The sequence below is a fragment of the Adiantum capillus-veneris genome, chromosome 5 (genome assembly GCF_014529385.1).
Source record: "Adiantum capillus-veneris isolate H3 chromosome 5, ASM1452938v2, whole genome shotgun sequence".
In the NCBI taxonomy this organism is placed as follows: Eukaryota; Viridiplantae; Streptophyta; class Polypodiopsida; order Polypodiales; family Pteridaceae; genus Adiantum; species Adiantum capillus-veneris.
The window spans coordinates 39,473,239-39,489,451 of record NC_140935.1 but is presented as its reverse complement, the minus strand read 5'-3'; the positions used below and the strand labels follow the sequence as shown (position 1 = coordinate 39,489,451).

General features: G+C 42.2%; 1 protein-coding gene across 1 annotated transcript in view; it reads left to right on the top strand.

Annotated features, from left to right (window-relative positions):
• Positions 1 to 13,429, top strand: part of LOC147457170 (TCP-1/cpn60 chaperonin family protein) — a 69,326-nt gene extending 55,897 nt beyond the window's left edge. The window contains exons 7-13 of the mRNA XM_086512143.1: positions 9,690 to 9,762; positions 9,835 to 9,912; positions 10,020 to 10,142; positions 10,243 to 10,337; positions 10,419 to 10,628; positions 12,780 to 12,837; positions 12,928 to 13,429. Of these exons, the coding sequence (XP_086368269.1) occupies positions 9,690 to 9,762; positions 9,835 to 9,912; positions 10,020 to 10,142; positions 10,243 to 10,337; positions 10,419 to 10,628; positions 12,780 to 12,837; positions 12,928 to 12,996 (706 nt within the window). The 3' untranslated portion in view covers positions 12,997 to 13,429. The remainder of the gene's footprint in view (positions 1 to 9,689; positions 9,763 to 9,834; positions 9,913 to 10,019; positions 10,143 to 10,242; positions 10,338 to 10,418; positions 10,629 to 12,779; positions 12,838 to 12,927) is intronic.
• Positions 13,430 to 16,213: the final 2,784 nt, after the last annotated feature.

The following is a 16,213-nucleotide window of genomic DNA, read 5'->3' as shown; positions in this document are numbered from 1 at the left end:
CGGTGGGCTCGAAAAATTGGCCACTCGCAAGGCGGGAGATCTTAAAGGTATCAAGCGTGAAATGATTAAATGGATGGGAAATTTAACACATGAGTAGATATGTGATATGTTCAACCTTAAACTTCAACATGGTATGCATTATGATTGGAGTACTAATTGGGTCAAGCCTTTGTATAAAGGAGGAGATGCAAAGAATGTAAATAACTACCGGACTAAAATGATTGTGTCTCTTATGGCAAAGTTGTTTGGGTAAAATGGAGATAAAATTAAGTGATTGGGTTGAACAAAATGGCAAGCGTGCAAAAGGATAAGCGGATTTTCGTCGATGCCATAGCACCGTTGATCATCTTGTCACTCTTCGTGTTCTCATGGAGGAAAGTCGATTGAAAGGCAAGTGATTCTATTGTTGCTTTGTGGACTTTAAGAAAGCCTTTGATATGATTCCACGTACAATTTGTGGAGAAGGATGAAAGAACTCCAAGTGCCAAGTGAGTTTATGTTTGCGATTTCTTGAATCTATGAGAAGGTGATGCGTGAATTGCGTATGAAAAGAGGAATTTCAGAAATTTTTACAAGCATTATTGGGGTTAAACAATGATGTTTGTTGTCACCGACTCTCTTTGGTGATGCATCGATCAATTGGAACAAATGGTACTCGACTTTATGCAAGAAGAAGGCATTGAAGAGCTCACTATTTGCCATGCGGTAATCATGCTTTTGTCGTATTCGAATGATGTAGTTCGTCTAGCACACACTTTAGAGGATGCACAAAAGCTTATGGTTGTGCTTGAGAAATTTTGCTTCCATAGTGGGCTGATTGTGAATGAATCCAAAACAAGGGTTATACTTGTGAAAACCAATCATAAGGAGAAGCCATGCATTGTATACAACAATGAGACACTTGAAGTTATTGAGAGCTTTAAGTATCTTGGCCTTGAGGCTTCGGCCAATCACAAGTGGCATAAATGCGCTATGCATCGTTTGGAAGAAAGAAAGAGAGCATACTATGCATTTTAGAACATGTGTAATGCGAGAAACATCAAGTGTTGGGTTCTCAAGAAGTATCTTTTTGACACATTGGTGACACCAGTTGTAAGGTGCAGCGGAATGAATGTTGTTCTTTCTCAAGATGATTGCTCCGTAATGTGATCAAGGTTCCTTTTGTTCTTATGGAAGGGAGAACCTTCCGTTCTTAATGAGAGAGTGCAATGGATACGACAAGTGAATGGACACTGTGCGTGAAAGTATACGAGACTGAGAGATAGAGAGAGAAGAGAATACGACACCAGAGACGTTGTAAAACCCTCCTCCGAAGGCCCCAGTCTCGTTGGCGAGAGTGGTCTACGATTGATTGCACAAACTGGTACAAAGTGGATGCATGTGACTGATGCAAGTCTAGGCTAGGTCGATGTCAATGACGGGGATGACGAGACCAATCTAAGGGCTGAAATTTGCTGCTTTTGTCCTGCTGTCCAAAAACGCTACTGGCTGAAATCTGATGCCGTTCTACTGCTGTCCCAAAAACGCTAATGGCTGAAAGTTTTTGGAACCAAAAACGCTGATGTGGGCTGGTCTCTGCTGGCTGAATATTGCTGATTTTTAGGCTGTCAAAGGCTGAAATCTGTTGATGCTTGGCGAGGCTGAAAACGCTATGCAAGAGGGCGATTTGGGGCTTCTGGAAAACGCGAGGGCTGAGGTTGTCTTGGGATGCAATCTGGATGAAAAACGCTAGCAATGGGGAGGCTATGGCGATGGGGGTTGCTGCTGGAAAAGCCAGAGCTTGGGAAGTCTTGCTTGAGAGGAGGAAAATAGGTAAAATAGGTAAAATACACTGAAAAATTCTCATGAAGGATTCTGATGGATTTTGATGGGAATGCTTATGATCATGCTGTGTGCAACCAAAGGATATGCATCTACACTAAGTGCTTGGGCATGCACGGTCTGCGAACAAACTCACAAAAGTGCCAGAACACTTCTAATCTAGACTAACTGGACTGACGAAGCCCTTGTTATGAAGTAGCTTGTCCACGGACACATAAGGTTAGATGTGCCACGTGACATCTCCTCCTTTTTAAAGTGAGGTATTGGTACCGAGCTGCATGGCTTCCTTGTAGTCTACCAACAACTCTGGATAGTCTTTGAAAAACTCTTCGTCGACCCACACCGCTTGGTGGGTCCCTCGATCTTTGAACTTCAAAAAGTATTGTCTCACTTGCTTCTTCGAACCATGTCGAAACCGATGCAACAACACTTGCTCCGGCTCCATGACTTTAGCTTCATCGATGAGCTCCGGTTCTTCTTCTTTCGAAAATGTCCTTTAGAGGTGTTCCCTGAAACACTTTCAACCAAGAAACCTGGAAACCGTTGTGCATTGACCATGAGTTAGGCAACTGTAATTTCGTTGAAACCTCATTGATCTTTTTAATGACTGGAAACGGACCATACATACGAAAAGACAACTTTGGACACTTCTTTCCAACTTGCTTAAGACGTTGCTTCATGATTCTTAAATACACCCAATCTCCTTCCTGGATCGAAACATCCTGACGATGCTTGTTAGCCTGTCGTGAATAAGATTCCTAAGCCTTGCTTAGCCGAAGCTTTACACTCTCAGAAATCTAATCCAATGATTGACTTTCAACATTGGCATCAGGTATGAAAAAGAGTCATTCAAAATAGCCTGGACCAATGGGAGATAGAGCTTCCACTGAGACTGTTGATCATGCACATATGACTTCAAAACATCAAAAGCCAATTGATTGTAAATCTTTGTTTGACCATCTGAGTGTGGATGAAAAGCCGATGAAAAATTCAACTTAGTGCCAAAATTTTCAAAGAGTGCGTCCCAAAAATTGGACGTGAACTTAACATCCCTATCTGAAACAATTGATTTTGGCAAACCACAGAGGGGGTACCAATGCTTAATGAACAACCGTGCTACATCTTGTGCCGTGACTATGGCTTTTCAAGGAATCAACATGCAAAACTTGCTGAAACGATCGACAATTGTCAAACATTGAGTGTTCCTTGAATGTAAACTTGGTGGAAGGTTAGTCACAAAATCCATGGAAATATCTTGAAAAGGTTTATCGGGAATAGGCAACGGAAGCAAGAGGCCTTGCTGCTTACACTAAGGAGCTTTTACCTTTTGACATATGGTGCACTGAGTGACATAACGAAACACATCCTTTCGCATTTTAGGCCAATAAAAGAATCTTTCTATTTTTTCCAAAGTGGTGTTCATTCCCTTGTGCCCACCCGTGAGAGAATCATGTGCATCATGCAATATGGTTGGCCTGAGAGAGGGCAACACACATAAACGTTGACGAAATACAACAAACTATCACGAATGAGATAGTTGCTTGGCCCTTGGGAAGCAAGAGCCTGCAACCAATGCTTACCAAACTCGGAATCCGCATATTGATGCTTCATGCTGTCGAAAGACTCACCCTAAATAGAAAATGTGGATCTTGACTCAAGAGCCAAAATTTGTTCTTTGCGACTCAACACATTTGTAACAAGGTTAGCTTTTCCAAGCACATACTCAATCAAACCTTCAAATTGCTCAAAAAATTGTGACCACCGTGCCTGGCGATCACTCCAATGTGCACTAGGCATAGACTGGAGCAACTTGAGGGCTTGATGATCTGTGCGAACTGTAAACTCTTTACCATAAAGAAAATGCTTCCAATGCTCAAGAGAGTGAATGACAGACAAAAGTTCTTTATCATAAACTGAATAATTATTTTCCGCACTATTGAGCTTCCGGCTAACGAAAGCTACTGGACGACCATGCTGCTGAAGCACAGCGCCTATGGCGACATTGCTCGCATCCGTCCATACCTCAAAGGTATCATCCCAAGAGGCAAGGATAAGACACGGTGCTTCTGTCACTGCAACCTTGAGAGTTGCGAAAGCCTCAATGGCTGCTTCGGGCAAGTCTACGCGCTGATGGCGAGTCTTTACCCCTTTCAAAACATCAGTCATAGGTGCAGCAATGCGTGCAAAATTCTCTATGTGCGAACTATATGCTCGACATAAACCAAGAAAAGAACGCACATCATATGCAGTTTTAGGCAAATCCCAATTACGAACCTGTTTCACCTTCGTGGGATCTAGCTTGACGCCTTCTGCAGAAATGATATAACTCAGATAAGTGACTTCAGTAAGAAAAAATTCAGACTTCTTAGCTGCAATGTACAACTGACACTCATCCAAACGGGTTAGTACTCTTTCGACATCCCTTTCATGTTGTTCCCACGATGCAGAAAAAATGAGAATATCATCCAAAAAGATGAACACACATACACCGACCATATCGTCGAAACGACCTACCATGAGACGATTAAATGTATCCATGGCACCTGTCAATCCAAAAGGCATAATAATATACTCCCATTGCCCTCGCTCGGTGCGAAAAGCGGTCTTGAAGATGTCGCTTTTGAATACCCGTACCTGATGGTATCCACTCTTGAGATCGACCTTGCTGAAAACCTTTGCCCCATTGAGCCTATCTAGGATATACTCAATGCGAGGCATCGGAAACTTGTTTTTGACGGTCATCTTGTTTAATGCCCTGCAATCAACACACAAACGAGTCGAACCGTCCTTTTTGCGAACAAACAAAATAGGAGCAGCAAAAGGACTTATACTAGGACGTATGAATCCTCTAGCCACCAACTCCGTGAGTTGTCGCTCTAACTCTTCCTCCTGTGTCTTGTTTAAATGGTAGGGAGCCTTACTGACAGGTTGTGTTCCCTCCATAAGCTCGATGCGATGGTCCTCCGGCTGCTCGGACAGGAGACGAGGTGGAAGATCATCCTGTAAAAAGAGATGTTTAAACAAATCTGAATACTTAGCTGGAGCCTGAATGCTTTGGGAAACTAGAGCAGCATAGATGAATACCGCTTGTGCTCCTTGTCGTAATTCACGCTTTACCTGCACATGAGAGATGAGAGGCAAAGAATGCAAGCCCTCCTCAGCATGAATGATGAGGGGGGAGTCAGTTTTGGCATTTAATGTGAGAGTGTTAGCCTCCCAATCAATGAGAGAGTTATGCTCACGAAACCATCTTATGCCCTAAAGCAAATCACATCTTGAGAGAGGAGACACAAGAAATTCCAACGGAAAGCAGCTTGTTGAACGGTAAACATCACATCAAGGCACTCTTTCGTGATGAGAGAGTCCATACCAGGAGCGAAGCCAGAAACCTCGAGAGGAGATTTCTGACTAACCTCTAGGCGGGCTCTCTCAACAAGAGAGGCACTAATCACATCATGCATATTGCTTGGATCAAACAATATGATAAAAGGCTGACCCTTTACGTGACCATAACACTTCATGAGAGACTTATCAATGTGTGTGTCAGAGACATGAGAAGATTCAGCTTGGTTCATTAAAGTGCTTGTGGTTGTTGTGGGTGCCTTTGGTTCTTTAGGTGGGGCTATCTTAGGACAAGCCTTCTTAATGTGACCCTTGACGTGACATTGATAACTTCTACCTTCCTTAGCATAAATCACTTGTTCTTCAACGGTGATATATCCTCCTATAATTCCTTGTGCAGCTTTTTCATCCGGGGTTAGCTTAGGTTTTGTAGATGCTTTAGCTTTACCCTTAGATTCATTGTTAGAGTTCTTTTCCGAGGAATTAGAGGAAGAAGGGCTAGAAGAGTTACCATTCTTACCGTTCTTACCATTCCGCGTGTTTTGAGAATTCTGAGATGTTCCTTGAGAAGTCTTGTTCTTCTTAGGCTTTCCTTTGTTGTGCTTCATCTCTTGGGAGAGAGCAATCGCTACCGCCTTGTTGAGATCCGTGGGGTCAAAGACGTCTACATCAAACTTGATGTATTCGTCTAACCCAAACAGGAAAGCCTCTTTGCGCTCATCATCCGATTTGCGTGAGTGCCGAGCTGCAAAACACGGTTAGAAAAAGACATGATTGGCATACCATGTTGCTTGAGATTGTGCCAATCTTCTTTCAATCGTGCTAGGTACTGAGGAGGCATAAACTGCGTCTTGAGCTTGTCTTGGAAGTCGGCCCAATTGAAGGAAAGGGACGCGAATAGGTGTGCGGCTAACTGTGCCTCTTGCCATGCGTGGTACCGGTTGATAGCATCACCGGCAAGGTACATGGCTATTTCTTGTCTTCTTAGTTGTCGCAAAATAAGCATTAAATTGATGCAACCAAGAATGAATAACCGTAGCATCCATCTTACCATCATACTTATTGAAAGTCAACTTCTCTGTGATTGGGTTGTTGGAGTCCGAATCGCGGCTTGCGCCACTTGAGGAACTACCAACATCTTTGGTTGGCTCGGACTTCGAAGCGAGAACATGTCGTACCAACTCTTGCATGTGTTGTTCACTTTGTACCGCACGCTCGGCCTGTCGTTCTTCAGCCGCTAAGCGCGCTTGATCGCGCTCACGCTCACACTCACGCTCCAAGGCGTCCCGTCGTTTTGCTTTTCTTTCTAGTTGTGCCATCGCAACGCGAGTTGTTCTTGTTGTACTATATCCCAAACAAGTAACAGATGGAATCCAAGAAGCCTGAATCAATCACCATATAATTATTACACAAACCATTATAACCATACCAGTATTAAGTTTTCTCAGTATATGATGGATACCCGACCAAATGTATCCTGGGAAATCATATGTGTGTTTGAATTTAAAATCCCATCATTCAGAATCATTGTGCCATCATCTCCATCATCGACCTGACCATCATCTCCATAGGATTTGGTACAACTCGTGGCGTAGATGGGGAAGGGGGAGGGTCGGGAAAACCTCCTAGTGAGAAAACTCTTCTTCGCCACTCCCATGCTCACCACCTGTATGCGAAGTATCCATTTTGCTTCGGGTGATGACCATACACTATGATCTTTGGTTCTTAAGTTCACGAGGAACTTGGGTTCGTGCGGGTCTTGGGTTCTTGGGTTCTTAAGGGTCTTCTTTTGCTTGCAATCTGTGTTAAAGAAGGATCTTCTCTTCACCCGAGTTCTGCTCTTTTCCGCGGGCGCACCCCTTGGCGGCCTTGCGCTCACACCAAGGTTGCTTTTTCCCACCTCACGTCGATTGGACGGCCGCTAAGTGCACGGTCCGCTCTCAATGAGTGAAGAGGCACAAGGGGAGGCTGGACAAGCCCTTCTTTCCTGGATTCCTGTCACTCTTCAAAACACGATTAGGAATCGACATGTTCAAGCGAACTTGGGTTCGTGCGACCGCAACAAGCAAAAAAAATTCTTGTGATTCTTGTGTATCTTGTGGTTCTTTCCTTGAGTGATACAGAACACTTCCAAAGCTCTGATACCAATGTAAGGTGCAATGGAATGAATGTTGCTCTTTCTCAAGATGAGTGCTTCGTAATGTGCTTAAGGTTCCTTTTGTTCTTATGGATGGGAGAACCTTCCGTTCTCAATGAAAGAGTGCAATGGATACGAACAAAGTGAATGGACATTGTGCGTGAAAGTGTATGAGACTGAGAGATAGAGAGAGAAGAGAATACGTCACCAGAGACGTAAAACCCTCCTCCGAAGGCCCCACTCTCGTCGGCGAGAATGGTCTATGATTGATTGCACAAACTGGTACAAAGTGGATGCATGTGTCTGAGGCAAGTCTAGGCTAGGTCGATGTCGATGAGGGGGATGACGAGACCGATCTAAGGGCTGAAATTGGCTGCTTTTGTCCTGCTGTCCAAAAACGCTACTGGCTGAAATCTGATGCCGTTCTACTGCTGTCCCAAAAAGGCTAATGGCTGAAAGTTTTTGGAACCAAAAACGCTGATGTGGGCTGGTCTCTGCTGGCTGAATATTGCTGGTTTTTAGGCTGTCAAAGGCTGAAATCTGCTGATGCTTGGCGAGGCTGAAAACGCTATGCAAGAGGGCGATTTGGTGCTTCTGGAAAACGCGAGGGCTGAGGTTGTCTTGCGATGCAATCTGGATGAAAAACGCTAGCAAAGGGGAGGTTGTGGCGCTGGGGGTTGCTGGAGGAGATCGCCACCAAGGGGATGATGTCCTGCTTGAGAGAGAGGGGGGGGAACCTGTTGCCTGTGGCCTGTGTTCTCCTTCCTTTTCTGCCAAATAGTGCTAGCCTTGGTTTGCTTATATATTATCTTACCCAATTTGCCCTACTCCGTTCCCAACAAAAGTCACTTAAAATAATAAGTGAAAATTGTCAAAAAAAAAAGGTGAAATACACTGGAAAATTCCCCTGAAGGATTCTGATGGATTTTGATGGGAATGCTTATGATCATGTTGTGTGCAACCAGAGGATATGTATCTACACTAAGTGCTTGGGCATGCTCGGTCTGCGAACAGACTCACAAAAGTGCCAAAACACTTCTAATCTAGACTGACTGGATTGACGGAACCCTTGTTATGAAGTAGCTTGTCCACGGACACATAGGGTTGGATGTGTCACGTGACACCGGTTGTTCTTTATGGAGTTGAAGTGGGGTGGGAGTATCTCAAAGTTTACTTGGAAAGAGTAACAAGAGTTCGAGAATGTCCAAAAGCGATTTCTTACAAACTTTCTCCAAGTTAAGACACAAACACCATCTATGCTCCTACTTCTTGAGTCGGGATCTCTTCTAATTGAGGTTATGGGCATGGAAAGGGTTGTGGAGTACGTGATAAAGATACGTCAAAACCCCTCACATCGACTTCCTACAATTGTATGAGAAGCAAGCAAGAAAGTTCAAAAGACGCATAAAAGCAAGATCTTGAGCACGTGATGGATACAAGAGATAAAGAAGTGGTGTGGGAGATGGGATGCATTACACTTGCTACATGATGCCTCAATAGACTCCCAAGTGAATGAAGCTTTTCCACAAGGCCAATGTATTACGGCTTGGGAGGAATTCGGTGTGTCATGTTTCATACATTATACAACCCAAAACTACAAAACCATGTTCTTCACTTAAAGAGGAAACTGTACTCACTATTACATGCTTGAGCCTATCCCCTTGTCAGTGATACACACTATCGCAGCCATTCGGCTTAGCTCCCACTCCCTTCGATGCGAGACAGGGTGTTGGGGCAATGGAGAAGAGTCAAATTGGTTGTGCTCATCGAGAGTCTGAGTACCACACACTACTAGAGTGCTCAACTTTTGGTCACATCCGAACTTGCTTCCCTCACATTTTTAGCCATGACTTAGACCTACACACTTTCCTCTCCCAGCCACAATGTGGGCTCTCCATCGCAACTCTCATCACCACAATTTTGGAGCATCGAGAATCACTCATCAGCCACATACATACTACATCACATGTAACTTTGGTCCCGTAGGTTATATTTGACCTCCGAGGACGATAATAAAATCTCTCTCTTGTTCACACACACACACACACACAATGCTAACACCACTCATTCACACATGCTTACATTGAGACACGCATACATGTATCGAGAAATATTTGTTATTTTGGGCCTTGAGACGGACTAACTAAGCGTATACCTTGAGACGGACTAACTAAGCGTATATCACATTGTGCCAAATTAAGCTGAAAATTCTCAATATTTTTGACATGCTACAGGCTGCCTTGTATTTTTTGTCGTTTGGAAAATTAGTGAAGTATATGTGTGAGGGCAGGCTTAGGAACCTCTGGTCTTAAATGGTTACACAAGCGTGTTTGTTGTGCTAATTATATGACGCCAACATCTCATTGCATTATTTTCACCGTTTTTCCAGGCTCATGGTTTTGAAGATAAGCTCAAAGTTTGAGCTGAGAAGGTTCTGTAGGACAACTGGTGCTGTGTCTCTGGTGGGTTTGATTAAATTAGTTAAGTTCGTCTTCAGTTTTATGTACATGCTCCTCATAGGAGGTGCTTTGCAGGTCAAGCTGGGTAGGCCAAGTGCTGATGAATTAGGGTATGCTGACTCAGTATCAGTAGAAGAAATCGGTGGTTCCAGAGTAAGTGCTTGATAGTTCTGGTCAATTAGTTTGTAGATGAATCACAACATTTAATAATTTGGTGCTTGTCTTTATAAGTTTCATTCTCTTACATTGAAAATTTGTAGGTCACTGTGGTGAAGAATGAGGAGGGCGGCAATAAACTTACAACGGTGGTTGTGAGGGGTAGTGTGGACAGTGTTTTGGATGATATTGAACGGGCCATCGATGATGGGGTTAATAGCTTCAAGGCAAGCACATAATCCTTTCTCATTATTTAACTTTTATGTGGTTGATGCTCATGTCCTCAGATCGCTTGCCCAATGTTATGGTTAACACTGGAGTGCACAGGCAATGTGCAGGGACAGTCGATTTGTACCAGGCGCAGGAGCCACGGAAATAGAACTAGCAAGAAATCTTAAAGAGTTAGCATATAAAGAGACAGGGTAAGGTTATGGTTTCACATGAGCGTACTTTGATAGTTAGAAAATGTTTGTACTAATAGAACACGTGCTATGTTTATACAGGTTGGATCAATATGCCATTGCAAAGTTTGGGGAATGTTTTGAGATTGTTCCCCGCATGCTTGCAGAAAACGCAGGTCTAAATGCCACTGAGATCATATCCTCTTTGTATGCAGCACATGCCTCTGGGAATGCAAAGGCAGGTGTGGACATAGAACAGGGTACTTGCAAGGACATGACAGCCCAGTCTGTATGGGACTTGTATTTAACAAAGTATGCTCTCTCTCTCTCTCTCTCTCTCTCTCTCTCTCTCTCTCTCTCCATCTTCTCGCCATGTGAGCTTTGTGTTATTCTGGTGTTCTTTGTTGCTGCCCCCCACATGCAGACTTTTGGGTCGTAGTGACCTCAACTAGACTTGCTCCTGTGAATTTGAGTTACTGCTTTATCTTTTTCTATGCGTGTTAACCCTAAAGCAACCTCTCCCCAAAGGAGAGATATTTATAATCTAGAAGATAAACTTGTATACTAACAATGCCTAGAGGTAGCCTTTTAATTGTCTACCTAAGAATCTGTATCCACAACCTTGCATTCCAACCAGTAAACCTCTAGTGTAGCCATGGAAACATGAGCAGAGCGAAGAGTATCTGCTGTGAATCTGATTGTGATGGCTGGTTCATCAGAATCCATGGTGCAAAGATGAATCAGTAACCCACAAGGTCGCTTAGGTTATGCCATTGGCATGTTACTGTAGACAGTGAAAGATCCCCTTTGCCTCCAGAAGAGACTTATGACTTTGTAACACAGCTCCTGTGCTGCCAATAGGAGTCCCAAGATACTCTTTGAAGATTCCTGAACCTACACCTGCACCAGCTAAGGGGCCTCTCTTTCTCTTTATCTAGGTTGATGGACTACGCTAATTGGAGATGCCTTGGGCCTTTCTTGTTAGAGTTACCCAGACAAGGGCTGACAGAGAACTATTGGGAAACATTTGCTTAGTGAATCATGGGCCGTAGAGACGTGGCAGTTGTATGGATACAACATATGCTTTCTCTTATTGCAGATGCTTCTTGATGAAAAGTTAACCAGTCAATTAGTTGTTTTTAAAGGTTGATTTTAGGCAGTACAACTGCCAGGGGTTCACTCTGCAATTGTGACCGATTTGCCAGAAGTGACACCCCCAGGGCTCACTTATAAAGGCTCCACGCCAAGAAATAACTGTCACAAAAGCCTGGCGCCCAAAAGCAAAACAAGGCTTCCCAAAAGCTCCAACGTCAACTGCTCAATAACTGCCTCTTCTAATAGTTTCATGTTACATGACATAGAAACATACAGTTGCAGAGGGATACTCCCCCCGTAAATAACCTAAAAAGGTCCGGTCCATGAAATATTCAACAACTCCCTCATCACTCCCCCCGTAAATAACCTTAAAAGGTATGGACCATGAGATATAGAGGCTTGCTACAGCCAAATGCTCCCCAAACCATAGCCTGCGTCACTTGGAGGTTCCAAGAGTACAACGAAACGCTCCCCAGACCGCAACTTGTAATGTTCAGATTCCAGAGTGTCTACAACTAACATGGATACTCCTCTCCCAGGAAAGCCCGAGCCCGAAACACTCAAACATTATTAAGGACAATTTTTCATTTCAATACTCGTCTCGGGAAAGCTCGAGCCATGAGTAAATCACCAACATCAAAACCAGAATCAAGCAATCTTAAGCCGACACCAAAACAAGTTCAAAAGAGATAAATTCATTTAGAAAAATTCTACAAACAATATTTTCAAAACAAAAGTATCAAAATAGAAATCAAACTTAAAATCATTTGGGGTTGGTCTTTGTGAGTCGAACTTTAAGGACGATTGGCTTCTCATTTTGCTTCAAAGTGATGGTTCAGTCTTTGATGTGGATGGTCGCATCATTCTGATCGTGCCAAGGCATGCCCAAAAGAGTGTCACAATGTCACGAGACTGTGGCAACCACTAACCTTAGTTGCTTGTTTCTTTTCTGTATGAGTTCTTAGTGATGCCGTTCAGTCTTACAAATGCTCCTGCTACTTCCAATAGGATGATGGATCGGATTTTCCCCCCACATCAAAAGTTTGTCAGCACATTCTTTGACGACATAATAGTCTACTCAAAGAATGAAGAGGAGCATAGACGTCACTTGACCATTGTCTTGGGAGATATACTACCAGCTGGCTCTATTGGTTCACATGTTTGTCTACATGTAACCATAGTCTTTGTATTGGACATTTCCTCTGACGTAAATTAAAATTTCATTTCATTTCTGTCTTTTCCCATCACCAACAAATCCATCCCACCCTGGAAAAACCCCCTTCATCCTTCTCTCACTTCTATGGTGTCATTGTCAAAGTGTGTCTTTCTGAATTTGATGACCATTGTCTAAAATGAGATATGGCACAGGCTATTTGCAGTGAAACTTGCAGCTGATGCGGTTTGCACAGTGTTGAGAGTGGACCAGGTCATGATCTTCCTTTTTTTGGCTTGAAACATTTTATTTTGATACTAGATGGATGGGATGGGACTAATGAATTTCTTGTGTAATTGGCAGATAATAATGGCTAAAGTAGCAGGTGGGCCAAAGCCTCCAAACAGGTCAGGTGATGGGGACGATGATTAAGCTGATACAAAGCAATTAACTCTGCAGTGAACGTACCGGTTTTGATTACCAATGAGAGAGCTTTGAGTCGTCAGTCTTGCGCGTGGGATTGAGAGTAATATTTGGCTTGGACTTTTCTACTCGCACACACTATCTGCTTCTCTCTATGTGCCGTAATAGGTACCCTGCTAGAGTGACTCTACTGGTCAGGAGTCACATATAGATGAGAGTTTTACCCATCAGAAGTTTTCAATGCTGATTTTGAGGGAGTTCCATTTTTTTTTTCTGCGATGGAACACTCAGCATTGTTGGGTTACTCTACCTCAAGATGTGTTAGGGGACTATGAAGTTGGGAGCCAAACAATACCTTCTTACATATAGCTTTGAGTTTTATTTAATCGGATTTTTGGATTTAATGATCGTTTACCTCTTGAGAGTCTAAATTCTTGGACAATTGTCTGCTCTCAATTTAGTGTCTTTTTTTCTTTTTGGTTCAAAATTGTAAATTCTGCACCTCATCGTGTCTTGTAATGCTTGGAGCTGTTTTGTGATGTATTCTCATTTCTTTGGACCTGGCCCTGGTTTGTACTGTTGCTATTTGCCTGCGACTTTTTAATGTATGTATGGTCTTGGTCGTCTTTATTTGTCACTGGTGTGGTTAAGAGAGTTTGGCCTCATGTCAGTTCTACAAAATCTAGGGTAAGCTGTTCTTCACAGAATTGGGGATATCTTTATTGGTTTGCAAGACATCGATACCATACTTTCAAATGTTTTGATGCATAGACTCGGTAGGCAATATTATTGTTTTAGTCACCTGTTCTGCATTGGGATATTCCCATTGTCCTGTTTACCTACCAAATCTTCTGTTTTATGTTGTGATGTTACGTTGTGTGGTAAGGTCATGACATCAAGAAAATAAAGGTTTTTTTTTTTTCTTATGCTGCAAACCACTGTAGTAAGTGTTCTATGAAATATTCCAAGGTGATAATTTTGCAAAAATTTGAAGCTGTCCTTTTAAAAATTTAATAGAAGGCCTACTTATAGTAGTTGTAATTGTCATGTTTAAAAATCATCTTAAATAGATAATAAATTCATACAAGGAAAATTTATTTTGAAAAACCTAGACTACTATACAAAAATGCATACAAGTGATTGGAAATGAGACTCTTATTGTGTTCTTGCCAAGGAATTGGCTATGATTTGTGAGAAATTTTGAAGTTATGCCTATTAAATAGCTAATATCCTTATGTTAAAAATGGAGGAATTTAGTGTACTCAAATCACAATATAACATGTCTTTAATTTGTAGTCTACATTGATTTCAATAACTATGAGTACTTATGTATGCATACTGCAGGCGTATGTGTTTTACTTTAAGCATGCGTAAATGCATGAAATTGATATTGCATCACAACTAGACAAAATTATCAGACTTTCAATTGGGTAGGACTTGTGGAAATATGTAGCAATTGTGTGAATTAGCATGAAACTACCAAGGTTTCTAGGGTCTCTCGTCTCCAATAGTGTGGGTTGTCTTGTTAACATGGTTGTGTGTTCACTTTGTATGCTCAACATTTGCACATAGTGCCCCACTCTCCACACCCCTTCGTACAAGGCTCTTGGTAATTTTCCTTGTGGGGACATTGCTCTAGCTAGCATCACCAATACAACATACCCTATAGTAAGCTTGTCGTTGGATGTGCTCACTATGGATTGGTTGTAAAAATAATCTCAAGGTACACATTTCCACCTCAATTAGCCCTCTAGCTATAGTGTGAATAGGGCTCCCAAGGTTCATTGTGCGGCCTCTTTAATTGCAGAGAGAGAGAGAGAGGAAATGAAATGAAGTGATGATTCACATCTTCAAAAGGAAATGAGAGAGAGAGAGAGAGAGAGAGAGGAAATGAAATGAAGTGATGATTCACATCTTTAAAAGACATTTGAGACCATAAAGTTACATCATTATTGTCCTATGGTCCAAATTGTCCAATATAGAAAATGCAAAAGCATAATGTAACAAATGCTAAAGTGTGAACAAATAAGGTGAACCGATAGAGCCACATAGTGCCCTATCTAACAAAGCGTGATCTCCTCAGTTGGCTATCACTGTAAGTACCATGACATGAACTCTCACATTGGCATCAATCTCCTTGTTTGTTAGAACCTTATAGGAGCTGCTCTCCTTCCAATGATGGCATGGATGTGGCGATGGTAAATATTAGAAGGCCGTTTTTAAAGCTAATACAGGAATTCAAGATTGTTACCTCCTCTACACAAAGAAACATGTAGAAACCACCCTCCTCTTTTGTATTAGATGAAGCTTAAAGAGCATGGACTCCCTCTCCATCAAAGATTTTGTGGGAGCAAGGAAAGAGGTGCTTGGTTATGTTTGTCTTTAGATGAGCATGAGATAAAAGAGTGCCCTAAAGCAAAGAAAAAATTATTGGACAAGGTAAGAACAAAGAGAAGGCTATGTATATGGTACAATTTTTTCCATTTGACGCTTCTCTTCACTAATCAAGTATCAAGGTGACAGACACCACCAACCCATATGATTGTTGCTTGATTGCCTCTATGTGGCAGCCTATGGAACTATACTGGATCGTCTAGTTGGAGTGTTAAGTGATGATGGTACTATGCATAATCTTTTTGAGCTTAGTGGTAAAAAAATTATACTCAGCACAAACAACCAGCTCACATAGCTATGTTGTCTCCATGATCAATAGAGAAAACAAAGATGTGTGAAAGTGTGAAGGGTTTATATAATAGAGCTCGACTTTAAAGTCATTAATTTGAACCGTGCTAATCTAGTTCTAGCATATAAATAGTTGCATGACTAAGTATCTTTTGCAAAGAGTTGATTTTACAACCCATGCCCTATGAAAGAAGACACGAAAAGGAGAGTTGGCAAAAAGGGACTATACATGAACGTGGCCTATGTACAAAAAAATTGGATGGTAACTTGCTCGTCTCTAGCCATCTAGGCCGAGGGCTTTAGAGGACTAGTATGAGTGCTTGGCTATCAAGGTCTCCTAACAAAGGTTCTCACCTGCTTTTCAAAGCCAACAATTTTGATTTGCACAAATTATGAAACACATGGGGAAAAAGATTAAAGAATCAAAATGAATTTGCTAAATAAAAAAACTACTTTAATTAATATCCATTTAGGTCTTGCACGTGTCGAAGGGCTACAATGTCACTTGCACATGACATGCAGTTAGTTACAGTTGGTCTAGAGT